The 27500-nt window shown below is 38.9% G+C and overlaps 1 protein-coding gene across 1 annotated transcript in view; it reads right to left on the bottom strand.

Moving 5' to 3' along the window:
- The window catches only part of LOC132116479 (mitogen-activated protein kinase kinase kinase 1-like), a 62823-nt gene that overhangs the window by 18643 nt on the left and 16680 nt on the right, over positions 1-27500 (bottom strand). The window contains exons 2-10 of the mRNA XM_059525338.1: positions 10756-10906; positions 10045-10227; positions 9643-9837; positions 9095-9211; positions 8865-9013; positions 7765-7886; positions 6691-6772; positions 3429-3612; positions 1697-1924 (exon numbers count right to left, since the gene is read on the bottom strand). Coding sequence (XP_059381321.1) covers positions 1697-1924; positions 3429-3612; positions 6691-6772; positions 7765-7886; positions 8865-9013; positions 9095-9211; positions 9643-9837; positions 10045-10227; positions 10756-10906 — 1411 coding nt within the window. The remainder of the gene's footprint in view (positions 1-1696; positions 1925-3428; positions 3613-6690; positions 6773-7764; positions 7887-8864; positions 9014-9094; positions 9212-9642; positions 9838-10044; positions 10228-10755; positions 10907-27500) is intronic.

The raw sequence follows: 27500 nt of genomic DNA, 5'->3' as shown, positions 1-27500 counted from the left end.
ACGAGTGAAAAGTATCAAGGGCCTGATGTCTGTTTTATTTCTTGGGATTTCTGTCATTCTATTGAACGAACAGTGGTTAATGTTTAGTTTAGCTTCATAATCTTCAACAGTTTTTATTTTCAACATGCTGTTGAAGCGTTGAGCATTGCAGCCATCCTCAGACATGTCTGTTGATCTCTTGATCACAATGGTCAATCAGAGGTGTTAGTTGTAATCTACTTCTGAAAATGCCAGTGTTTTTGTTCACTGCATGGAGCAAGCATGCTTGCGAATCCTGTCATTACATCCAACAAATTGTAAACAATGTAAATGAGATTTCCTGTGCAGTGTTGCCAGTTCTTATAACAGCTTGCACTGAACTGAAGTGACTGACAGCTTCAGTGATTAAAGGGAGAACTCTAGACACCTGAAAGTGTTTGAAACTCATTGCATGCCAGAACAGATGTGTGCATTAAGGTTTAGACTGTAAATGCAGACTAAAAGACCAGAGACTTAAACGATGTCATGTGTAATTGGCTGCTTTGTTCCTCAAAGAACACTTTAAAACAGCTTTTTGTAAGAAGATTCCACTTTTTGTATAATTTTCCTCATTTTTTATATCGGTACCTTTTCTTTTGTTTATTGTGTAAAAGCAGTAAGTGGTCGCTTTGTCTAGATAATTCTTTAAAATTAGAATATTTGTACTTTTTTAATGCACTTTTTAACAACCGCTGTTCTCTATCCAGATCTTTTTCATAGATGACAAACAAAAGCAAAAAACAAACAAAACAAAAAACATTTAAAGTTACATCTAAAAGAGTGAAAATGTCAAAAACATATTTATTTATTTATATATATATCTATATAGGTCACGTAAACGTCTGTGAACACCGGAGCTGAAAATCAAAGTGCAACCCACTACTATGGTCTGAGATCAAGTCTCCATGATGACTGTAGGAGCTCTTGGTGAATAGCTGGTGCTGCATTGTGCAACTTCCTTTGCAGTACTGTGAAATCTGTCTTGTTCATATGATCACAACAGAAGCATCACGCTGTGACTGAAGTGTTCACATGATCACAGCAGGGGCCCCGTGATTAAACCAAAACATGCTGAAACATGCACGTAACCTAAGATTTAGTGCACGAATACAGTGCAGCCTGATTAATTCACACACACATAGTGATGTCTAACCGGCAATGCACTATTGTACCTTTGCTAGTATAATAGATGTGATGTTTTTGTGCTTTGATGTTGTTGTATCCTAAGCCTGTCAGTGTTTCTGCATGCTTTAATAAAGCAAGTATAGAAGATTTTCTGAATACGTTAAAAGGAACACAATACATCAGTAAGTTCTCAATGTGAATGTCTAAGGAGCAGAAAATCTTTGTTTTAAACTAACTAAATGTTCGAAGATGATTTACTTTTGCATCCCAAATTAATGCATATTGATTTAAGGATGATTAGATATTTATACTGGAAAACAAAAATATTGAAGATATACATTTTTTGCAGCGCATGCAACATTTAAAGTCATGTCTTTACGAATTTAAGTCTTTCTGCTCTGATTTAAGACTTTTTAGGCCACGTGTCCACCAAAGTTTTTTTCTTTTTACTTCAGGCTTTGTTTTCAGGGTTAAGTAAGACGTGCAGAAACCCTGTCAGATCCTGCAGCAGCGGTAAGTGTGGCATCAGTAATACAGAGGTGTAGCATCTCACCAGTGCTGCCACATAGACTTTGTAGACGGGGTCAGCGCAGACCATGGAGAGCACGCTACAGCAGGACTCCACCACCACGTCTCCGGACACCTCGCCTGCTGCTGTCCCCAGCCCCGCTCCGACCAACAGGAGGGCGCCGCTCACGTCATGGGACAGCCTCCGAAGAGCCATTTCTCTGATGTTCCAGTTTCGGGAAAAAAGACAGCCTACCAGCTCCAAACCAAACACCTGAGACAGAGCATGAACACACAAAACCCTGCAGTTAATAAATAAAGAAACTGTAATAATAAAAGAAATGAAAAAAGGACAAAGCTTTCTTGTATTTATCATTTTTAGTGATTTACACGTCAATGCAAAGACGCAAATAGACATCCTGAGGTGCGATTTGCGCGAATGAGGTGGCGCAAAAGAAGTGATCGTGCAATAAACGCGTAGTTAAAACTGACACGATAAAAGTAATATTTTGAAAAATATCTGAATTAATGGTGGTTGAAATCACAATGCTGCGTGAACTCACCTGGCAGAGGCCCCTCCCATAACACGAATTCACATCTGTTGTGAAGTTAATTTCACGAGTGAATGAAGCAAATAAACTCAAAATGTTCAAGCATCCAACTACGCGCGAATAGCGCGATTTAGGGCCATTACATAGTCAATGCAATACACCGCTCAACGGGGTAGTAGAGTCGGGTCACGTGATATTCAGATCAAAATGGCAACTGAAGAAGAGTGCGTTCTATGCAACAAAGGGAGCGCAGATAAAGGCGGTGGTATGTTCGCCCTTTAAATCACGGGCACTTTTCCAGTCCGTTTTCACCTTATCTAAGGGTTTTCCCATCGCAGTTGCAACCTCTCTCCAGGAATTTTATTTAGCAATTCCAATGCTATTTTATTGGAGTGTATCACATAAATGTGGATGTATACGTATAAGCTCGCATAATTTTTCCTCTTTGCCCGCCATTGTATTCAAACCACCTTCTTCTGTAAACATAATATACTTGAATTAATGTACAATACTTGCAATGTCACCCCCACCGACAACGCATAGTATTGCGTGCATCGACGCCTCGCGCATCAAAAACTAGGACGACACATTTGGCTACGCACGACGCATAATGGCGGTCGAAGAGTAGCAATGCGTAGCCTTTCGGGACGCGTATGCGTACCGATGCATTGACTGTGTAACGGCCCTTATTCACGCAAGTCACATCTGGTGTGAATGCACAGTAACAACTGCAAATGCACTTTTTTTTTGCATTACAGTAACAAGAATTTAGATGGAAAATAAAGAACATGTCAGTTTATGTGAGATTCTTTAAAATATAATGAATACGATTTCTAATTTTATTATTATATCGATGGCCAATATTTAAATCTATCCTGCTCTGCCTGTTTTTAAAGGGACAGGTAAAACATTTCAATTCTGTCATCATTTAATCAACTTCATTTGAATTTGAATTGACTTTCATCTCTGGAACACGAAGAATATTTTGACGAATGTTGGTAACCAGACGCTTTCAGTTCCCACTGACTTGCATTATTTTTTATGAGCCTAAAATAGAAGTCTATGTGAACTTGGTTACCCACATTCTTTAAAATATCTTCTTTTATGATCAACAGAAAAAAGAGAGGCATACAAGTGTGAAACAACAGATTTTGGGGGGTTATGAATGGTCATTTCACTTCATGATCTTGCATCTTTATATTTGTGTACTCTGCATGTTGAGCGCACCTTGATCCAGGGTTCGGCGAGCTCTGTGTATGTCTGAGGGATGTGCTGTACTCCATACTGTGGGAGAGAGAAGTCACCCTCCTGCCCCGTTCTCCAGCTCTCGGTATGAAGAGATGAAGAAGAAGCAGCTGTTTGACTCTGAGAGGGGTTTGTTGTGCTTTCCACTGTAGATGGTGCTTCATAACTACACACACAAATACACAGAGATACAGTTCTCAGATTATTTGTCCAAGCAGCATCATCTGTACACTACTGTTCAACAATTTTGGGTAATTTTATTTAGAAATTTATTAAGCAATTAAATGCATTTAATTGATCAAAAGTAAAATAATTTCACATTGTTCCCAAAAAAACTTTCACGATTTTCACAGGGACGCTTTTCTCTTTAACTTTCTATTCAAGAATCATCAAATATACATCAATACAAAAAAAGATCAAATGAAGGATCATCTAACACTGAAGAGTGGAGTAGTGAATAAATCTCACTAAATCACAGGAACAAATTACATGTACAATATATTAAAACAGAAAACGGTTAAATTGCAATAATGTTTAACAATATTTCTGTTCCTATTGTAAAGCGCCCCTGAGCCCTGGAAAGTTAAAATTATTGTATTTTTAGTCAAATAAATGCAGCCTTGAAGAGGCTTCTTTGAAAAACAAACAAAAAAACAAGATCTCAACCCCAAATTTCTGAATAGTAGCCAGCTGAAGTATCATGATAAAATGTTTGGTTGTCAAGTTTCTTATTAGCAGATATACTGTAATAACTCATTCCAACATTTATCAGTTGGTCTGCTGGAAAACTGTAGTATTTTGTATTATTTTGTTCTTCTTTTGTAAGTCACTTTACAGTTGTGGCCAAAAGTTTTGAGAATTACATAAATATTGAATATTGGAAAAGTTGCTGCTTAAGTTTTTATAATAGCAATTTGCATATACTCCAGAATGTTATGAAGAGTGATCAGATGAATTGCATAGTCCTTCTTTGCCATGAAAATTAACTTAATCCCAAAAAAACCTTTCCACTGCATTTCATTGCTGTCATTAAAGGACCTGCTGAGATCATTTCAGTAATCTTCTTGTTAACTCAGGTGAGAATGTTGACGAGCACAAGGCTGGAGATCATTATGTCAGGCTGATTGGGTTAGAATGGCAGACTTGACATGTTAAAAGGAGGGTGATGCTTGAAATCATTGTTCTTCCACCATTGTTAACCATGGTGACCTGCAAAGAAACGCGTGCAGCCATCAATGCGTTGCATAAAAATGGCTTCACAGGCAAGGATATTGTGGCTACTAAGATTGCACCTAAATCAACAATTTATAGGATCATCAAGAACTTCAAGGAAAGAGGTTCAATTCTTGTAAAGAAGGCTTCAGGGCGTCCAAGAAAGTCCAGCAAGCGCCAGGATGGTCTCCTAAAGAGGATTCAGCTGCGGGATCGGAGTGCCACCAGTGCAGAGCTTGCTCAGGAATGGCAGCAGGCAGGTGTGAGCGCATCTGCACGCACAGTGAGGCCAAGACTTCTGGAAGATGGCCTGGTGTCAAGAAGGGCAGCAAAGAAGCCACTTCTCTCCAAAAAAAACATCAGGGACAGATTGATCTTCTGCAGAAAGTATAGTGAATGGACTGCTGAGGACTGGGGCAAAGTCATATTCTCCGATGAAGCCCCTTTCCGATTGTTTGGGGCATCTGGAAAAAGGCTTGTCCGGAGAAGAAAAGGTGAGCGCTACCATCAGTCCTGTGTCATGCCAACAGTAAAGCATCCTGACACCATTCATGTGTGGGGTTGCTTCTCATCCAAGGGAGTGGGCTCACTCACAATTCTGCCCAAAAACACAGCCATGAATAAAGAATGGTACCAAAACACCCTCCAACAGCAACTTCTTCCAACAATCCAACAACAGTTTGGTGAAGAACAATGCATTTTCCAGCACGATGGAGCACCGTGCCATAAGGCAAAAGTGATAACTAAGTGGCTCGGGGACCAGAATGTCGAGATTTTGGGTCCATGGCCTGGAAACTCCCCAGATCTTAATCCCATTGAGAACTTGTGGTCAATCCTCAAGAAGCGGGTGGACAAACAAAAACCCACTAATTCTGACAAACTCCAAGAAGTGATTATGAAAGAATGGGTTGCTATCAGTCAGGATTTGGCCCAGAAGTTGATTGAGAGCATGCGCAGTCGAATTGCAGAGGTCCTGAAAAAGAAGGGCCAACACTGCAAATACTGACTCTTTGCATAAATGTCATGTAATTGTCAATAAAAGCCTTTGAAACATATGAAGTGCTTGTAATTATATTTCAGTACATCACAGAAACAACTGAAACAAAGATCTAAAAGCAGTTTAGCAGCAAACTTTTTGAAAACTAATATTTATGTAATTCTCAAAACTTTTGGCCATGACTGTAGACGAAAGCATCTGCTGAATGCATGAATGATTCGGTCATTATACATAACTTTTATTCTAATTTGTTTTTGGCAGAACAAATAGAGCTACCTTCTTTAACCATTAATGTTTATAACAAACTGCTGCACCAACAGAACTCAAGAGTCTCAGGTTGAAATACTGGTCAAAGTATAACAAGCGATCAGCTCCATGGCACATCCTTAACATGTTTTTGCACAGAAATAGTGACTGACTGTAAAAGACAGTTTACACTAATGACAGCCATAGTGTCGTATAACACAACAAAACAAAGCATGTGTAAGCGCTAACACCTCACAGAAACATCTGTGGTTTGTGTTTCTTGTAACCTGAGACAATTAGACCATGATGCATAGCATCATGACAAATGGAGGGGATTTACTTCATGAAATTAGAATAATTGCTGTTTCTTAATGAAGAAACATCAGGATTTGGTTTCGTGCGTCTCTGTGGATGGTTTGCGGGAAGTTGGACTGACTATCCGCTAGCATGTGAATCCCGGGCAGACACAGACATGGCTGGTGCCGGCCTGTCTCGCTCACCTAACCACCAGAGAGGAGTCGACACCATCCCATCCTGACCTCAGTCTCACATCTCAGAGTAAACACAAACAGGACAAATCAGTTAGCGCTCTAGCTGCTCTGCATTCTTCGACTCCATCTGTGTTTGGGCTTGTTGGGTCTGATCCCGATCCTGTCCTAGGTCTGTTAGTCAACTGCACGCCTCCTTAAACACGAAAATATTCCTGAGGTACTCCGTCTGTAAATGTAGCTTCAATTAATGTATCCATGTTGAATTCTCCAGGCTTTGAGCACAGTTCTAACTCTTTACCTGTAAAAATCATGAGACTTCCACTTGGCTCTACACAGAGGGCAGATTAACGGGTCCTGATTTCTCCGGCACTCCTCGGCCCCTGAAAAACAAACAGGACACAAGAGATGTTCACCAAACTCATCACATGTCAGGGGATCTAGGGCTAGAAATGGGTCATGATGCTCATTCATCAAACAGCTAGTCAAGACTTCAAACGTCTTCTGTGAACAGTGTTCCTGTTAATACATGTAATCGGTCTTTGGTGGGGATTATGACGGATTGGTGCAATATTTAGTCCATTTACTGCATTTCGCTCTATTTGGGTGGCACCAATTTTCTCGCAGGTTAGTGAAATTCGCATTTAACTGATGTGCTTTATGATCTTAATCCTTGGTGATGCAAGGGTGTATTCAGACAGGACCAATTTTTGTATTCCATCTAAATTATTACTGTAGCATTTGTTCTTGTTGTTCGGTATAATCATGTATATTTATATTGCACTTTTTTAGTGTTTTTGAATTGGGGAGAACATATGAAGAGATCTGTCATATAGACAATGAATGAGCATTTAACATTTCTGAAACACAATCTCTTTAAAAGCTTTCATATTTGACAACTTCATACTTGGATCGCCTCGCTGGTTCTGAAAAAGTGTGTTTTGCATGTCCTTTATGTGGGCTGCATTTACCAGGCCTCTGTAGAAGTGTCTGGACCTATAAAAAGGCTTCTTCTGTGATGTGGACAGTCAGTGCTAGTTCCTGTGACTACTCAAGATATCAAACCAGGTGAGGTGGGATCATCTGGGACATGAGCACTGATATTTTTCTGGACACTGTCGCCTTTGGCTTACTTAGTTGCAGACACTTAATATTAGGCAATACTGTCGATTTGATTGCACAGACACTGTTTGAACTGAAGTGAACTAAGCGGGACGATGACATCACTGGATCAACAATGAATTGACTTTACCTGAAAAAGCATAAATGAATTTTGTTTGCATTATTGAAACATTACTGTAACACTATAAAGCTGCTCTGAGACAATCTGTATTGTATAAAGCGCTATATAAATAAAGGTGACTTGACTACTTACATATAGACATGCAGTGATGGTGGAGTTTGTTTCGGCAGCCCTCTTCACACACCGTCAGACTTTCCTCATCCAGCATGTCCAACAGACAGATTGGGCACATCTGCTCCTCCTCGTCCTTCATGCTGCTCACAGGAGTACAGTAAAGTAAAGTTAAAGCCACTGTTTCATATTCAGTTATATCGAGCTGTAGACACTGATGATGATTGAGGTAAATGAAATGCTATGTGACATTGTTTACTCCCGCTCTCTCTCGTGAAACCAACAAGGAAGAGACTAAAACTGTCATTTTTCAACTTGCTGCTAGAGACTGGCTCCAAAATTGAGTCAGTCCCATAGACCCCCCATGTTAAAATGCCCAAGTTTACAGCAGACAGCCTGCTACAAAAAGTGGCTTTGGTCTACATAGCTAATCTTGCCCTTCATGACAATTGTGAGGGGGTGAATTTTTTCAATAACTCATCCGTTACAATTATATTAAGCCTTAAAGGTCTGCATAATTAAGGGCGTGGCCAATTAAGTGACCGGTGGATTGCCGCTGCTGTCAAGCTAGGTGGGCGTGGCTTCAGCAACCAGCTCCAGCCTCTTTGCCCATTTTTCGCTTATCTTGGAGTGCTGCCAAGAAGGTGACGGCTGGCTCCGCCCACATGGAGCATCAAAACGCCCTTCAGAAATCTACGGGTGATGGACGAACACTACGTCCATGTTTTAATACAGTCTATGGTTTATACGCGATCTGTCGCTGCATCAAAGAGCACCAAAACTGCATTTACTGTTTGAATTATCTGATTTTTTTTTTTTTGAAAGAACACTATAACTAGAAGTTTCCCATGGAGTTCAGCTTATGCAGTGGTTAAAACAATGCTAAATGCGCGAACCATTACACCACTAATAAATAATGAAGACGTTTGATACGTACTCATAGATCTATTAGATTATATAATTACTAAAATAATAGAAAAATAATGCAAATTAATTTGATTACACAGACTGATGATATGACCCCTTTAAAAACAGCAAGTATAATCAGATCCCCAGTCAGTCAGCATAGCCTGAAATCACATAGTTCAAGCAGATCAGAGGGTCTCTGGAGCGGCACAGACCTGCTTTCGTTGCTGGATGGAGAGGCGCTGGAGGTACATGTGGTGTGAGAGTTGGACATGCGAGACACAAACTTCTGGATGGTGCTGCGTGAGGGGGCTTTGATGCGCGAGCTGCGGCGATTGTGGTACTTCTGAAACAAGCTCTCCACCTGACAGAGATCAGACCATCAGTGAGTGCTGAGCTTGAGCGATGGCACAGAGCTCGTGATGTGTTGCATTAGTCTCCTCACCTCAAAGTTCTTCAGGGTCTTCCTCCACAGCAGAGGGTCTGACGGCTCCAGCTGAAAGACTCGGAGCATGACGAAGAGCACGTGGATGCAGAACGTCCCTCGGCCACAGCTACACGTCTGCTCAACATAACAGACACCATATTATGATGAAAAACTAAAGATTATATTACTGACACCATTATGTCAAAGTATACATAATACATTAGGCATGGATACTGGAAACAATAGTTTTCATTAGAACAGTAGCATTTGTACCTACATTTTTATTCAATTATTTATTTTTTACAAATACGGTTCGTTTTACAGAAATAAGGATGTTTTTTCTCGTTACTCTGAAAACACTGATTGGCTTGCTCAGGTGTGTTTGAGCTTCAGGACCGAAGCGGCCCGTCCCTGCTGTAGAGAACTGGCCGCTGTCCCAGGCAACTCATCTCCAAATAGCGGTTTTAGTTTAGTTTTTATTGTCTTCTCTCATAATAAAGTCATTTCAGCTTAACAGTATCACATTTATTTGCCAAATGACATGCAAGATGCCTGTATTAGCTCACCTGTGGACCAATGAACACCCGGAATTTGTTGTCAGGACTGTCTCCACCAATCAAGAATGAATTGGGTCCGATCTGCTGCAGCAGGTAGAGGCGGGCTCTCATGACCTTGTTGACCCTGCGGTTGGTCTCTTCTGGACTATATGGGGAAAAGCCATCAGGGGAGGGAGCTCTCCGAGGGGGCGTCACCCTACCGCTCTGTAACACGTTCAAATCAACACGTTAGCTTCATAGCGTGAACAGACTGAGATGCTTACTTGAAAAAAACTTAATCGATTTGTATAGCTAAACTGAATTAATTTCATAATTGATGCATTTTGCTATATCAACACTGAGCTAAATTGAATCCGAGTTGAATCTAAACGGACTTGACCTGAATAACAACAACTAATGTGCCAAACTCACAGGCACTGGGGATCCTTTCCGTCTGCGCAGACCCGGAGAATCAGGCTTCCCGGCGGTCTTAGTGGAGGACGAGGACGGTCCAGGTGAAGGGCTGCGCTGGCCTCTGCTTTGAGAGGAAGATGAGCTGTGACTGTCGCTTCCCGCCTCAGTGCCGTCTGCTCTCAGAGGAATGGGCTTCACTACCTGAGATTAGATGAACCAGGAAAACAAAAGCCATTTCCATCGTGTTTCTTGTTTCTTCATTTGCCTCTTTATTTTGTCTTGTAGAGTCATATCTGCCTACATTTGAACAATTACATTTCTGACACTGATCAATAACCGCCCCGTTAACAGATCAACAGTTTAAAATCATAATGTTTTGTACTACTGTAATTTCTTGTTTCCTGTGTGAAAACATTACAGTCTTGTGTCAGTGACAGTGCAGCGTTAATGCAGACAGTGTGACAGTCCATCAACAGAGTCGACTGGTCAGATGGTCATGTAAGGACTCAGGAGGAGCCGTTTCACTTCAGAACTTCTCACTTCCCGTTTCTTCATCCAAACATTTTTCAACTATTTTTGGTAGTCGAGCATGTGATTAAATTATTTAACCATTAACAGTAGTTTAAAATAGTTAACAAGTTAAATAATCCAGTGATTTAATTGTTAGCAGTAGAATCGCAGAGAATCATTAATGCTGTTTAGTGACAATATGATCGGATTAGTCTGTACCATCGGGCCTCTCCTGCTCCGCCTCTCCAGCCACTCGCTCTTCCAGGTGGGCATACAGGTGGCCTTGAGCTTCTCTCGGATCAAGCGCTCTTCTGGCCGGTCCTCCATCTTCTGCAGCCCGCGCAGAGTCTCCTTGCTCTCCGTGTCTCGACTGCAAAGAGGAGGCGGCTAATAAGCATGTGTGTGTGAACTAATATCTTACATATTCTTACAGAATTCCACAGTTATTTTCCTACAATGAGCACAGATGTGTACTAGTGCTTGAACGATGTGGATTTATTTTATGACCAAGAAGGGTAACCAGTGGCCAATAGAAAGCTGAACTATGTGATATGATCAAACAATTTAATTTAAATATAGTAAATAATATATGCACTGAAATAAATATTTATCGCGCATATACAGGTACATCTCAATAAATTAGAATGTCGTGGAAAAGTTAATTTATTTCAGTAATTCTACTCAAATTGTGAAACTTGTTTATTAAATAAATTCAATGCACACAGACTATGAGCTTCTCCACCCTTCCTCCAGACTCTAGGACCTTGGTTTCCAAATGAAATACAAAACTTGCTCTCATCTGAAAAGAGGACTCAGGACCACTGGGCAATAGTCCAGTTCTTCTTCTCCTCAGTCCAGTTAAGACGGCTCTGACATTGTCTGTGGTTCAGTAAATCTCTTGACACGTCTGTGTGTGGTGGCTCTTGATGCCTTGACCCCAGCCTCAGTCCATTCCTTGTGAAGTTCACTCAAATACTTGAATTGATTATGCTTGACAATCCTCATAAGGCTGCGGTTCTCTTGGTTGGTCGTGCATCTTTTTCTTCCACACTTTTTCCTTCCACTCAACTTTCTGTTAACATGCTTGGATACAGCACTCTGTGAACAGCCAGCTTCTTTGGCAATGAGTGTTTGTGGCTTACTCTCCTTGTGAAGGGTGTCAATGATTGTCTTCTGGACAACTGCCAGATCAGCAGTCTTCCCCATGATTGTGTAGCCTAGTGAACCAAACTGAGAGACCATTTTGAGTCTCAGGAAACCTTTGCAGGTGTTTCGAGTTGATTTGCTGATTGGCATGTCACCATATTCTAATTTGTTGAGATTGTGAATTGATGGGTTTTTGTTAAATGTGAGCCAAAATCATCACAATTAAAAGAACCAAAGACTTAAACTACTTCAGTCTGTGTGCATTGAATTTATTTAATACACGAGTTTACAATTTGAGTTGAATTACTGAAATAAATGAACTTTTCTACGACATTCTAATTTATTGAGATGCACTTGTATTTACTAAATTAAAACTATTTTCAAATGAGGAGGAGGAAACAAAATGCAAGGCAACGCTCGCCTCACTCTTATGAATTGGTTTTTGAACCTTTGGTTTTGTTTCCAGAGTGTCAACAGACACAACAATACAAGGGCACTTGCATCTCAACGGCGTTCACATAATCCAAATAAATCAAACTCTGACGTCTAAAGAACCAGGATGTGCACCAAAAGTGCTAGTGTGAAAGAACCCTTATAGCATGACTAAAAACAAATTAATTCATGAATCTGGTAAGCCTGTATTGCACTGGCAAAATTATTTACTAATAATAGAAAGGTTAATGCTATCATGGACTCATAAACCGCTTACCATTTATATTTTATTAGACAAAAATGTTAAACAAAGACAGCAAACTAATGAAGCGCTCCTGAGCATCTGCACTGGTGCTGTCGATATTAAGGTCCTGGCACTGTCGATATAAAAGACCCACTTCCAACACTTATCAGCCGATTTCCAATTATTAAAAATGGCAAATAACACCCATATCACCATTATACATTGTGCAGCATCTGTGCTTCGTAACAACTTTGCATTTCTACGGTCACATAACACATAACTTTTTTCCCAGTCAAAATTGAAAGTGATGAGATAAAAAGTTGTCTACAACAAAAACTAAAAAGACATTAATCCAACAACACATTGGCTTCACTGGCTGCCTTCGGTGAATGTGCAGATTTTACCATCTTCAAATGAGGAACAGCACAATATGCAGTGATAAATGCAAAGCACATATACTCATGAACAAATAAAGGAGACTGAATTAATCTGACTGACAGCACTGCTAGCTGCATTTGTCTGGTGCTTGCACGGTTTAAGAGGATGCACACTTTGACAGAAAAGTGCAGTGTGGTCGACAGACATTATGTGCAGATGTGGCTAACATCAGAGTATCTATAGCTCGAGGTTTTATGTGTTGTACCGATACATTGTTAGTCATTAGACTGATGCATTGTTTCGCATGGATTAAGTACATGTATGTTTGCTTGACAAAGTTGTGAAACGTGCAGAAAAGGGTTGCAATGGTCTCAAAAAGCCTTTTTGTAGCACGTAGTGAATGGAGGAAGAACTGCATCATGTAACAATTCACACAAGATCAAAATCACACAGGGTCTCATTAACCATCATTAAAGTGAATGTTGGAAAAGCCCCTAAACCACCCACCAGAGACCGAGAGATAGAGAGAGACAGAACATAAACAGAGACAGGGCTGAGAAGGAAAGGCGGTGAGAGAGCAGGATGAGCAGCTGTGGAGCGTGTCCATCTTTACCGGGCAGCAAGATCACCGGTGTCCCATCGACTCTTCAGCTTCCTCGATAAGCAGCAGTGAGCGCTGCGTAACAATAACAACCCTAGGACAGGAAAACCAGACTTCCTGTGCTCCCCCAGTCAAATCAAATGAGGAAGTGCTGTGACGTCTCAGAAACTGCAAAAACAGCTACTACATTACAGAACCGTTATCTGCTGACTGCCGACTGTTAATACTTTACCAAAACTGTGGGGCTAATCCAATTACTAATCCATTGACTCTAAAATGATTATATATATATATTTCTCTCTCAGTGGTGTAGTCCTAAAGAAAAAAAGTGGCTTACTATTACCCAGTCGCCCCCCCCAAACCCCATGTCCCACCATCACAAAATAAAAAAATACTAAAACATTTTATTGTTGTTGGTTTATTAGTAATTTAACTAATTATTTATTAATATCAATACAGTGCACTCTATATTTTTCAAGTAGTTTACAGCATGACTTCCAGGTTGTTCAGCCCATCTGTCGACACATTATTACAGTTCTTTATAATATCAATTTGTTTCTTTGGAATTATATTAATTTGTTTTATGTTAATCTTAATTTTATGTTTTATTTTATGCTTTTATTCACTGATTGTATTATTTATGAAGGGAATTATACTTCCTGCGAGGGGATTTTTCAGCATGTGGGCAGGGCTGGACTGGGGTTCAAATTCAGCCCTGGACATATCCAGCCCCTGAGTTCCCCCATGAATGTTCTGCTGGGTTATAGGGCCTTCAATTGGAGTAAATGAATGAATAAATAAAACAGGACAGAAACAAATAATAAGAGATATTACTGAAATTCAAAGCAAATTAATTTTTGTCAGATAGAAATGCACTTGACAGTATTTTGAGCTAAAATGGCCAAAAAGTTAGGCCTACTACTAATGGATGGTGGCTCGAGGAACCCTTTCTAATGAGAATCAAGTGTACGTCTAGAGGCCCTCTTTTGTCTTCTCCAGGGTTTGGGAGTTACGGGTGGTTATATGTGTGGTCCAGCGCCAACTGATCTAGCGATCCAGGGGGGCTACCGACATGCGGAGGGTGGCATTCGAGAGGGCTCCTCGCGCTGAAGGGATCCTACGAATTTAGTGGAGATCGCCCAGCGCGTCCGTCACCAGTCAACACTTTCACTTCAGTAAGGAGGTCCCTTGTCCAAGCTGCAGCATTCAAGTGTAGTCTTATTCGACCGTAAGTTTGTGTAAATCTACATGGGGTTCAGAATATATACACGCACACACACACGTTTGTTTTTGTGTAAAGTGTGTTCATCCCATAGGCGTAATGGTTTTTATACTGTTTATATTCTATGGCCCTACACCAACCCTACACCTAACCCTAACCCTCACAGGAATTTTGTGCATTTTTACTTTCTCAATCATGTCCTCAAAAGTCACCCTCTCCTTGTAATACCGGTGTCATACCCATGACATTATACAGAGTTGAGTCCTGATATGTCACAAAAACAAGAGCACACACACACACCCACACACACACCCACACACACACACACACACACACACACACACACACACACACTTGCAATCAAAATTACTCAACACCTCAGAGACTGCAGGACTTTACAAATACAAGCTTTTCTGAAGATGCAGGATAAAATAAAAATTGCATCCATAACAGTTCACTGGCATATTAAAAGTCAATATATAATGTAATATTTTTGAGTTATAAGATTTTTTTATAATACTGCTATGTCATAATTATTTAACCGCTATTCAACATTGCTGTTTTTAAATCACTTACAATAAAGCAATAAATACAATTAAGCCTTTAGAAACTCTATTAAAAACAGAATTAGCTTGAGCTGTTACACATACAGTTTGGCCCATGCATGTGCTGAAGTTGAGTAGCAAAAATGTCAACAGAGATCTCACAAGAGCTAAAGAGAAGAAATATTGTATTACTTTAGAAAGGCTAAGGCTATTTGATGATTTCCAAGACATTGAAAGTTCCTAGAGACACAGCTCTCAGCCTTATTCCTTAGCTTAAAGTGTGTTTTACCAGAAAACCTTTGAGGGTGTGGAAGAAAAAGCACAAGCAAAATAACGTGATATTTAGCCCCTAAAATGCGAATTTTACCAAGGCAACCCTTCCAAAAAATATATATTGTAACCCCGGGAAGCAATTTTTATCGGGGAACCTCCCGGAAACGCGATTGGACTAGTTTTGGACTAGTTTTAACAAGAAACTGGGCAGGATTTGTTGTGAAACCTGGCGACCCTGATCTGAACGCACGTGCTGGAGAAATACTTCTAATCACAGGAGCAACTTTACTGATGAGATGCGCATGAAAATCGCATTCGATTTTTTGCACAGCCCTAGCAAATTATTTTTTTTTTATACAAGACAAACTAAAAATATATTTTTAATAAAATAAAATAATAATAATTAATAATAACAAAAACAATAACAACAACAATAATAACTATTATTATTATTATTATTAATAATAATAATTAAATAATAAATACCTGCAAACATATGATGTCATATTTGGTTTCATTTTTACTTGGCACACTGATGTGATATTGTTAGCAAATTATTAAAATTACAGAAATTTTCCCTATCCCTTAAAATTACAGGTAAAATAAAACATAATAATACAATAGATTAATAATAAATAAAATAAAATAAAAAGCTTTGTTTGGAGACTGCGTTCTTTGTTCTTTTTCTAATAACATTATAATTTTCTAGGATTACTTGAAGCTTTTTCTCCTTAATTCACAAATGTTTATTTGAATATTTGGTGCTGCTGTTAAATACCTGAAAAACATTTGTCTCCCTAATGGGTTTATTTGTACTATTCTTTGCAATGCTTTTCTTTTTAAATACAAATTTACTTTTAACTTGAAAAGTTGCTTGGATAAAAATCTTCACATAATGGTTTAATATTCGGTCACATGCCATTTTGTAATTTAATTTGTTAATATGTACATGTAGAGTTCATTAGCAGGTGGTAACAGCACTGGTATTTCAATAGGAACTGCTCTTATTGTGCAACAACATTGATAAATGTTTCATTATCAATCCACAGACAGTGTCAAGTTTTCCCACAAATTTTCAGACAAATTGTTTGCACTGACAAATACACTCTCACACACTGTTAAAGAACAGTGATGAGAACAGCACGGCTTTAACACAAATCAAATGGCAACACTGTAAGCGTGCAAGGAAACAACAGAAGAGCTCACTCCCACACTAGGAGAAAGCAGCTCTCACGAGCCCGAGCCAGCCACAACGAAACTGGAGAGCAGGAATTCACCATCTTTACTTTGAATGAGAAAGTCAGTGGTGGCAAACCCCTGCCTCTCGGATAACAGCTATCCCACAGTGCCATGGGGCAGGAACAAAGAGGCATTGTGGGCCATGCAGGTGGGATGTGGAAGAGCCAGCGGCTGGGAATCCGTTTCAGTTCTGCACGTAAGCCTAGACTGCAGGCCTGTAGCTGTGCACACCCTTTCTCATGAGCGCTCGGGTTACCCTCAACACAATGAGCACATCTCTGCTGGAGGGGCCGGACACTCAGACGCTTCAGAAAGACTTCAAACACGCACCGAATAACCAGAGCTCGGCACAGGTAACAACCACAAACTAACCTTTCCACCAAACAGACAAAACAAAAGTAACTGATAAACAAAGAGCGCAGGAGTGTGGTGAACACAAACCAGCGGAGGCAGGGCGAGGGGGCAATCGAACTCAGGTTCGTGTGAAAGCACCCTAAATCTGGATCTGCAAACAGATCTGTACTGTACAACAACACAGTGCTTAAAAAGGCACAATATGTAAGATTTTCGTAATAAAACCACTTGCACAGTATTATATATTTAATACAGTTGTGCACTAACGTTATCTTAAAAGTTCCCAAGGATTTGTAAATTTAGAGAAATTAAAATTTTAAATAATGGCTCGTCCCTGTTCATTGTCGTCTATCAATGACGTAATATTGGCGCAGATATCAGTTTCCGCTTGTAGAAACTATGGCAACACACATAAAACTAGTAAAACTAAACCCATTACGGCTGTCGCGAATAAAATGAAAATGAATTGAAAAGTGTTGACTGCAGCATTAAATTCAGATCTGCTCAATGTTGATTCATTTTGTTCTTTTACAGGGTTGCGCGTTATAACCAATCACACACGAGTCTGTTGAGTCTATGAACGCAGCGGCCAATCAGATGTGTTCAGATGAGTCATCGCTGAAACACCAGTTATGTTGTTCAGTGAACCAGCTCGCAGAGTGTATTCTCTTATCATAAACAACACAGTGCAGACGTACGTGTGACGCAAGGAGATTCATTCATCAAGCAGTGTATAGACAGCTTTACTGATTATAAGTGGAGTTTCTGAGAGGGCTTAAACTCACGCTAGACTGAAGTCAGGCATACTGCTCTTTAACAATATATAACTGTTCTTTGCTTGCTTTATAGAATTTATTCACTGTTTGAAAGACTTTGAAAGGTCTAGGAAATAAATATGGTTTTAAAAATGCGACCTCTACATACTGTGCCTTTAAGAATGCACAAAGGACAAAAGGCTCATTATGAATTTTGAAAGGAACGCTGGTTATTTAGTAACAGAAGCTTCTCTGCCTTCTAGCAGACAGGACAAACACAACTTTACGGTACACAAAACGTTTCACAAAACTTTTCACAAAAGTGACAGCCCTAGTGGAAAGCCATGCTTTTCCAATAAAATGATGAAACTAAACTTAGAGCCTTTTTCCACACAATTTACCCCACTGAAATAAATCCACAGATTAATTGCTAAATATCAAAATGGCATCAAAACATGCCACCAGTTGGACGGGCAGCTGAACGTGGAGGAGGATCCCTGGTTTTATTTTTGGAAGTCATCTGAGATGTCAATCTTATAATAAATGATTTCCTAATATAGACTGGATAATTAAAGAGATCCGCCACTATAGACAGGTTTGTGCTAGTGGAGCTAATCCTGCAGCAGGGGTTTGCTTTCAAGACTATTAAAATGTCCTGACAAATTGAAACATTGTTGGACACCGAAAACATGAAGTCAATTTTTGTTGTTGTTTTGTACAAGTAAATCCCCACTGAGTAAAGACACTGGAGATGATAACACCGAACAAATGAATGTAGGTCTGTGGTGAACAGTTTTCTCCTCACATTTTTGTCTACTGAAATAATGCTCTGAGTTGGTCCACTTCTGACTTTTGTAAATATTACAGACTAGCATGCACAAATCAAATAAGCAGAAATGCCAAAGCAAACTTCTGACTGTGTGGAAATGAGTGAACAGACAGGGTTTTGTTTTTTTTATGCATGAAAGCAGCTCGGCTTCAGAAGGCACAATACTTGAGGCTGGAACAGACTACACATCTTCTCCCAGATTATCAGTCTGGAGTCAGACTCAGAGTTGACATTTCACAGAAAATAGTGTAGTTAATGAAGAGCACAGACTCTGATTTGATTTGAGAAGTTATCCAATATGTTTGGATATTTTTAGATCTCTTTTGAGCTGATCATATCATTTGAGTTGGCTTATAACAGATTTAGCTCAACTCACCTCCAGCTCTCGTTATTTTGCAACACATTATTTTGCACAAAGTGTCAAAACATACAGCCGTCGGCTCCTGCACATCCATGTTTGTTTTCATCGGTCATGCATCTCCTAGCATCAATGTGCATGGCTTATATAGTATGGAGTGCTTGAGAACAATGTGAGGTTATATGTGAAAAATGTTGACGCTGAACCATAAGTGGACATTCCAACATGAGAAGGACTCAAAACATGAAATCATGGTGCAGATCTAGTATTTAAACCCAAATGAAATGTGAGGAGGCTATGCAATAAATAAGAAACACCTGCAAAGAAGCCAGCTGTAATTTCACGGATGTTGAAGCAGATGGAGCAGTGAAGCTAAAGCAAGCACACATGGGAATGTGATCCGAAAAAAAAATAAATCAGAAATTGGTATCGGAATCAGCCAGTGTGCTTGTAAAACATCAGTATCGGAACCGGCCATGAAAAATCATGATCGTGCATCCCTAGCCATCAGTGACATCAAGTGACCTCTTCCTATCGATTACATTTCACTCTCTGAAAAACGGTACAAACGCTGTCACCTGGGGGGTACCTTTTCAAAAGGTATGGACTTTAGGTACTAATAAGTACATTTAAGGTATATGCACCCTTGAGGGGTAAATAAAGTACAAAGGTGCACCTTTGAATGGATATCAGCCCAGTGACAGCTATTGTGCCTTTTTTCAGATTTGTAATGCTTTTGAAAGCAGAAGTATTTTAAACTCTCACCAATGCTGCATTAGGCTACTTAATCAAAAATTCAGTAAGAACAGTAATAATAATAATAAAAAAATGCATTTTAATATATTTTAAAGTGCAATTTATTCCTGTGTCGGCACAGCTGATTTTCCAGCAGTCCAGACTTCATTGTAATAAATCACAAGTTGAAAACAATTGTGCTGCATAGTTTTTTTTTTTTTTTTGTGGAGACAAGTATACAGCATTTTTTCTATATTTCTATATTTATATAAAGTCTATATTTTATGTTTTATTATTATCTTTTGTAACATTCTAAATGTCTTTGTCATTTTTGATCAATTTAATGCATCCTTCTGAATAAAAGTATTATTGTTAAAAACTGACCCCAAACTTTTGTGGGTAGTGTATAGTAGTGTTTTGCACGGTGCACCGATACTTCAAAAGCATCGTGATTCTCGGAAATTAAAAACGTCACGATTGCTAAATTTATTAGTATCGATACTTCAAAGAATGACTGCGTTCCAGATTTGTAAGAGACGTATTTCAGGTTGGTGTGTGCAACGCACGCTTTCAGTGCCTTTCTATGGACGTCTGTGTGTTTTCTCCTCACACGCAAGCAGCAAAAAAGCACTACAGCGAGATGGCTGCATTAGTGGCTTTACTAAACTGATTTGGCTTTACTAAAATGTGTGCATTATCGCATTAAATAGTTTAAATAAGTTGTTCAGATGAACAAAGCACGAGGTTTTCTTGCATAATGCTAAATATGAAAACGAGCGTATCTGCACAGCTCCTATAACTGCGCTTTGTATTTGCTGATTGCTGATCGAGATTTACATGCTTGACTCACTGACCCTGTATACTCATTCATTTCTTTCATAAACGAGATGTATCAGTTCATTCGACTCGTTCACGAATGAGAAGATCTCTCGATCTCGTTCAGTAAAGGGTGTATGGGTTCATCTTGAGTAACTCTTTGACAGGATGAAACCGTTCACAGAGCTGTTCACGAGCTGCGCATGCGTTGCTAATAGCGCCGCGCTCACGCGCTGCTGTGGAGGGAGGAACTTCAGTGAACGAGAAATATGAGTCTAGTAGCAACGTATCTTCCGTGATGTCCCTGATGCGCGGGTCGGGGTGGGTAAAGAAATTGTACTTTATTTGCGGGCTGGGGCGGGCCAAATAATTTCATAAAAGCGGGAGTCGGGACCCTAGGCATCACTAGGCTGCATGAGCGAGCACAAGTGATACTGTGGCCGCCGGTCCACGACTGTAGAAAAAGATGACGCTCAATAAATATGACGCTCATTAAATCTCATTGGCTGAGTTTTCTCCTCTGAAAGAAAAGGTTGCACAACTGACAGAATAAGTTACAATTTCTGAGATATTGCTGCTAAATTTGATTTGCTTTTTTTTTTTTTACTTGAATGCCATCGCTTAAATTGATATTAATCTTTTGACATTTAATCTTCTGAGTTCAGAAACCTTGTTTAATATAATCGCTGTTCATATTTTTATTTTATAAGTTCAGAATCAAGATACATTTATTACTCTTATGTTTCTTATGATAACTGGGATAATGCTGCTAAATGTATTCTCTCTTTACCTTGATTCTCATTGCTCTATTTTATTTTGTATATTTTGATATTTCATATTTTGTTCAAATGTTAAATATATCTGCTGTTCATATGTTCATTTATTAATGTGTTATATGATTAGAATGTTGTCCCGGTTTTAAAATAAAGCACATCAATGATATTTGAGAGTGTATTTTCCCTTTTCAGGAAAAGTAATTCTTTGCAATTCTTGACTAGGTATCGGTATCGAATTAATAATTTTGGTATCGTGACAACACTAGTGTATACTAGGGTTGTGACAGTGAGGACATTTCCCCACTGGTTAATCGACAGTGACACCAGTTATACTGGTATCACCGTTCCCGCTTTACCTCGCTTTTAAAGAGATGCTGAAAGTGGTGTGCGCACTTGACTTTCACTTCCAAATCAGCGTAAAGCAGTTGTTAATTTTTTGTTCGTTAGAATTTTCCCTCTTGTCCGCACTTTCCTTCAGTTTTAAATAGCTTAAAAGCAAAGCGCATGTAACAAAATTTACTTAAACTTTTTTTTGAAGTTTAAATAGGTATACAAAACTGGAAATGGGCCAAGTAAAAATTTTAAATGTTGTAAAATATAACCAAATAAATAAAAAACGTAGATTAATTATAAGCAAAACGAATAAGAAAACTTGGAGGCATGGCCTTGATATCAAATAAAATAAATAAATAACACAATTTAAATAAAGTAAAAATCAGCAAACGATGTGGAACACAATTAAATAAGAAACTAATGTTTAAAAAAAACGTCCAAAATCACCTTAGATAAACGGCAAAAGTCAACAAGCTTTTCATAATCCAAAATATTGCCAAACAGGCGCTTTTGCACTTTGTCTGAAAACCAAATCCTGGTCTTGTCTGTCTCACCTCACTCTTGACGGTCAGCTGAGAAACTCAATCTGATCTGTGATGAGACTGTCGTTCGGCACGCTGCACTGAGCAGCTGCGTTCAGTTTTTATTTGCAGTGTCTGTTCTTTTACTGAACTATAATGGTTTTTATTACTATACAAAAAAAGTCTGGGCTAGTGATGTAACCAGTGTTGTCTATCACAGCAAGCCTAATGTATACACAAACAGTTATGATCAATTAAAAGGTGACTTTATATAAAACTGACAAATTTAAATCTTTGCTGTTACCAATAGCATAATTAACATTTGAAAAAAACAAATCCTAGGATTCATTAAATACTAAATGTGGGAGTAATGCATATATATTAGAGTGGAATTGTATGCACTGTAAGTGGAAAAGAGACTGCATTAAAAACAACTGTGTGTGTGTGTGTGTGTGTGTGTGTGTGTGTGTGTGTGTGTGTGTGTGTGTGTGTGTGTGTGTGTGTGCGTGTGTGGTTTAAACGAGGGCTGGAACAAACAAACTCTGCGTGACTTGGCAAGAGAGCATAAGGAAAAATACTTGGCTGGGTGTCACTCACAATATGAGACACACAACACAATACAGAATGAATCAGAAACAGAATGAGCTTTTATTGCCAGGTATGTTTACACTTACAAGGGATTTGTTTTCATGACAGAAGCTTCCACAGAGTAACAGAATTACAGCCAAATAAAAAAATATACAAATAGTCAGTTGTATGTACAGGTATATTATGTGCGAATTGAAATGTAGACTAAGTATGTGTGTTAGATAAATAAGTGTATAAATAAGTCATTATACGTCATGATCTAAAACATGTCACGCTCTCACAATATCATACTGCGACTGAAACAGCAGGAGAGAATCCCAGCATGCCCACAATACACAGGGTTAGTGTTTCAGCTGAGTACAGTCAGAGTTTGTTCTTACTGTAGGATCACAGACGCCGAGAAGCAAGACATACACAAACAAGCGTGTTAATGACCTTCACTGGGACTAGTCTTTACAGGAAAGTGAATGTGTGTGTTCCTGCCGGTCCACGTCAACTTCACTGAGATGACAATCACAATCACATTAAAGATGGCAGGCGTCACGCTGTACAGGAGCCAATCACGTCTGAGAACACCAGGTAAGAAGCTGAACAAACATGTTTCTGACGAGAGCAAAGTAAGATATACTCAATTACTCTACTGTTAAAACTCACATTACATTTTAAAAGATAATAAATGTGTATTAAATCATAAACCTAGAAAAAACTAAAACAGTTCAGAAAAATTACATTTCATAGCTCCCTATTATTGTAAAAATTCATTATTTTTTTTTATTAAATTGCAAAAGTTTTAATGACTTCAACTGAGTTGACATGCTTTTTAATTACTGTAACTTAATTACATCAACTGAATCCGGAAAATTGAAATACATGAAATTGGGAAAAAACAAAAAATAATTTTGGAAAAAAAAATCAAAAATGCAGTTCTATAGGTTTCATGATTTCAAATGATTAGATATGCTTTTGATTACTACAACTTAATTTAACCTTTCAAACAGAACCCAGAATTTTTTTTCTTTTGAAAAATTGAAAGAAAAAGGGTAAAATGTAAATAGGAAAAAACTAAACCCAGAAAATCTGGAAAAACAGAATTTGTGAAGAAATAAAAACAATTACATAGGGCTCTATACTTAGTTTGTGGTTTTGTTTTTCTTGATTATTTTGTGAAGTCAGTACAGTCGAGTTATTTGATTTTCTTTTCTTTTACAGAATGCACATTACAGCCTGGATTCATGCATTTGCATGTGTTTTTATAGCCTTCAGTTTGCACACTGCTCTGGCATATAACTGGAATGCAGAGGAATTCCTTGGCTCTACCCAACTGGAGCAGCTCGACCCCCCCAGTGTCCCACTGACCCCTCTCTCAGCAGGACGGCCCAACTGACCTCGCTCCCACACACCGCTACAGCAGCACAACATCCGTGCTCGGGCCCTGGTGTCGACAGCTCGAGCACACGTGTTCACATATGAGTGCTGCGGCGTGACACACACACACACACACACACACACAGCTCTGATGTCAGGACGGTTGATCCTGATGAGAAGCGCTGGAAGTGGAGCACAGGCCCTGCTCAGGACTCATGGACCGAGCAGGAAACACACTCCCAGAATCACTGGACGAGCTGGAAACACAGCCATGCTTTTAGAAAACATGAGAAAAACCAAGCGCAACTTCACATTTAGTCCTTTCAGCATCAGCTAATGAAGCTGTAATAAACTGTGATCCACTAACCCAAGGGACACTTCATTTTCATTAACATATAAAAACTGAAACAAACACATTGTAACTGTATAAACTGTAGGGTTTGTTATGAATACAATTCCATATGAATATCCCCAGATTTCGGTCACAATACCAGGGTAACAATCTAGTGTTACTAGAGTAAATACAATGTTAGTGATGTCGCAGTCTAGAGCCCAAATACTCCTGACAAAACCATCCAGACTGACTGATCAAGCCCCACGAGACATTCAGCATCAGCTTCATGTGAAACTGATATTTGAAGAAATATCCAGACATGTTTGGAGCAACCAAAGCTGGTTTTTGTGTCATGTATCAGCTTATTGTGATCTAGAACCGATGGTCCACACGCACTGATCACATGACGAGCTACATATGAACACCAGCACTAACACGAAACATGTTAAACATTTACTCCATCCTCAGACGAAACAGCTTCAGCTCAGATACTAAGTAACTTTACAGTCAACATCCTTGTTAATAAATAATTAGTTCGTCAATGGTGCTGAAGAAGCTCAAGTTACTTCTAAGCTTATTAACCACATATTTAACTCCAGAGCTCTTTCACACCGCTGGAGTGATTCAATGATTTCTAGGTCACACCAACATATTTCATGTCTCAAGGCTTTCTGTTCATTTTTAGGATTTCAGAGAAAACATTTGGTAACAACAGAAATGACATTTACAAAGTTTAACAGTGCAATTTGCAAGATTTCATCTAGGATACACTAGACAAAAACAAACTGAACAGTAAAGTGAATTATTTATTCATCTGCGTTTTACTTGTTTGTGAAAATAAACCAAAATTAAAACACCAACACGACAAGTAAAAAGAAAAGTATATTAACAAGGTCTTATCAAAAGAATAATATACCAAAAAACAAGTCCAAAAAATGTTGTTGTTTTTTTTCATTTTTCTTCTGGACCTGCTACTTTGTATCTTTTAAAGCGATGTTCATTCATGCTCATATTTATGCTTTACATCAAATACAAGTCTTTTACTTGCTGAAGGATATTACTGAGTTACTTTTACATCCGAGTTAGTTCTGGCTGCAGATAAAGTTTTAATAGTTGGTGATTTTAATATCCATGTTGATAATGAAAACGATGCATTGGGATCAGCATTTATAGACATTCTGAACTCTATTAGTGTTAGACAACACGTTTCAGGACCTACTCATTGTCGAAATCATACTCTAGATTTAATACTGTCACATGGAATTGATGTTGATGGTGTTGAAATTATTCAGCCAAGTGATGATATCTCAGATCATTATTTAGTTCTTTGCAAAATTCATATAGCCAAAATTGTAAATCCTACTTCTTGTTACAAGTATGGAAGAACCATCACTTCTAACACAAAAGACTGCTTTTTAAGTTATCTTCCTGATGTAACCAAATTCCTTAGCATATCCAAAACCTCAGAACAACTTGATGATGTAACAGAAACTATGGACTCTCTCTTTTCTAGCACTTTAAATAAAGTTGCTCCTTTACGCTTAAGGAAGGTTAAGGAAAACAGTTTGACACCATGGTATAATGAGCATACTCACACCCTAAAGAGAGCAGCCCGAAAAATGGAGCGCAGCTGGAGGAAAACAAAACTAGAGGTATTTCGTATTGCTGGGCGGGAAAGTAACATATCCTACAGAAAAGCATTAAAAACTGCTAGATCCGATTACTTTTCTTCTCTTTTAGAAGAAAACAAACATAACCCCAGGTATTTATTCAATACAGTGGCTAAATTAACGAAAAATAAAGCCTCAACAAGTGTTGACATTTCCCAACACCACAGCAGTAATTACTTTATGAACTACTTTACTTCTAAAATCGATACTATTAGAGATAAAATTGCAACCATTCAGCCGTCAGCTACAGTATCACATCAGACAGTGCACTATAGACCCCCTGAGGAACAGTTCCACTCATTCTCTACCATAGGAGAGGAAGAATTGTATAAACTTGTTAAATCATCTAAACCAACAACATGTATGTTAGACCCTATACCATCTAAGCTCCTAAAAGAGGTGCTTCCAGAAGTCATAGATCCTCTTCTGACTATTATTAATTCCTCATTGTCATTAGGACATGTCCCCAAAACCTTCAAACTGGCTGTTATTAAGCCTCTCATCAAAAAACCACAACTTGACCCCAAAGAACTAGTTAATTATAGACCAATCTTGAATCTCCCTTTTCTGTCCAAGATACCAGAAAAGGTGGTATCCACACAATTATATTCCTTCTTAGAGAAAAATGGTATATGTGAGGATTTCCAGTCAGGATTTAGACCGTATCATAGTACTGAGACTGCTCTTCTTAGAGTTACAAATGATCTGCTCTTATCATCTGATCGTGGGTTTATCTCTCTATTAGTTTTATTGGATCTTAGTGCTGCGTTTGACACAATTGACCACAACATTCTTTTGCATAGACTTGAATACTTTGTTGGCATCAGTGGAAGTGCATTAGCATGGTTTAAATCGTACTTATATGACCTCCATCAGTTCGTAGCAGTGAATGAAGATGTATCCTATCGATCACAAGTGCAGTATGGAGTACCTCAAGGCTCAGTACTAGGGCCGCTACTCTTCACGCTTTATATGTTACTGTAACGATATAAACTCTAATAATCATCGGGAAGAAGGAGGCGGGAACCGGCGGACAATCAAAACAACATTTTAATAACAAAATAAACACAAAAACAGCGCACCAATCTGACCTCAAGGTTAGATTATTGTAATGCTTTATTGGGTGGTTGTTCTGCACGCTTAGTAAACAAACTACAGCTAGTCCAAAATGCAGCAGCAAGAGTTCTTACTAGAACCAGGAAGTATGACCATATTAGCCCGGTCCTGTCAACACTGCACTGGCTCCCTATCAAGCATTGCATAGTTTTTAAAATATTGCTTATTACTTATAAAGCCCTGAATGGTTTAGCACCTCAGTATTTGAATGAGCTCCTTTTACATTATAATCCTCTACGTCCGCTACGTTCTCAAAACTCAGGCAATTTGATAATACCTAGAATATCAAAATCAACTGCAGGCGGCAGATCCTTTTCCTATTTGGCGCCCAAAC

This window comes from Carassius carassius, chromosome 35 (assembly GCF_963082965.1).
Source record: "Carassius carassius chromosome 35, fCarCar2.1, whole genome shotgun sequence".
NCBI classification, from domain to species: Eukaryota; Metazoa; Chordata; class Actinopteri; order Cypriniformes; family Cyprinidae; genus Carassius; species Carassius carassius.
Note: the sequence above shows the minus strand (reverse complement) of the source record. Positions and strands in the feature narration are given on the sequence as shown.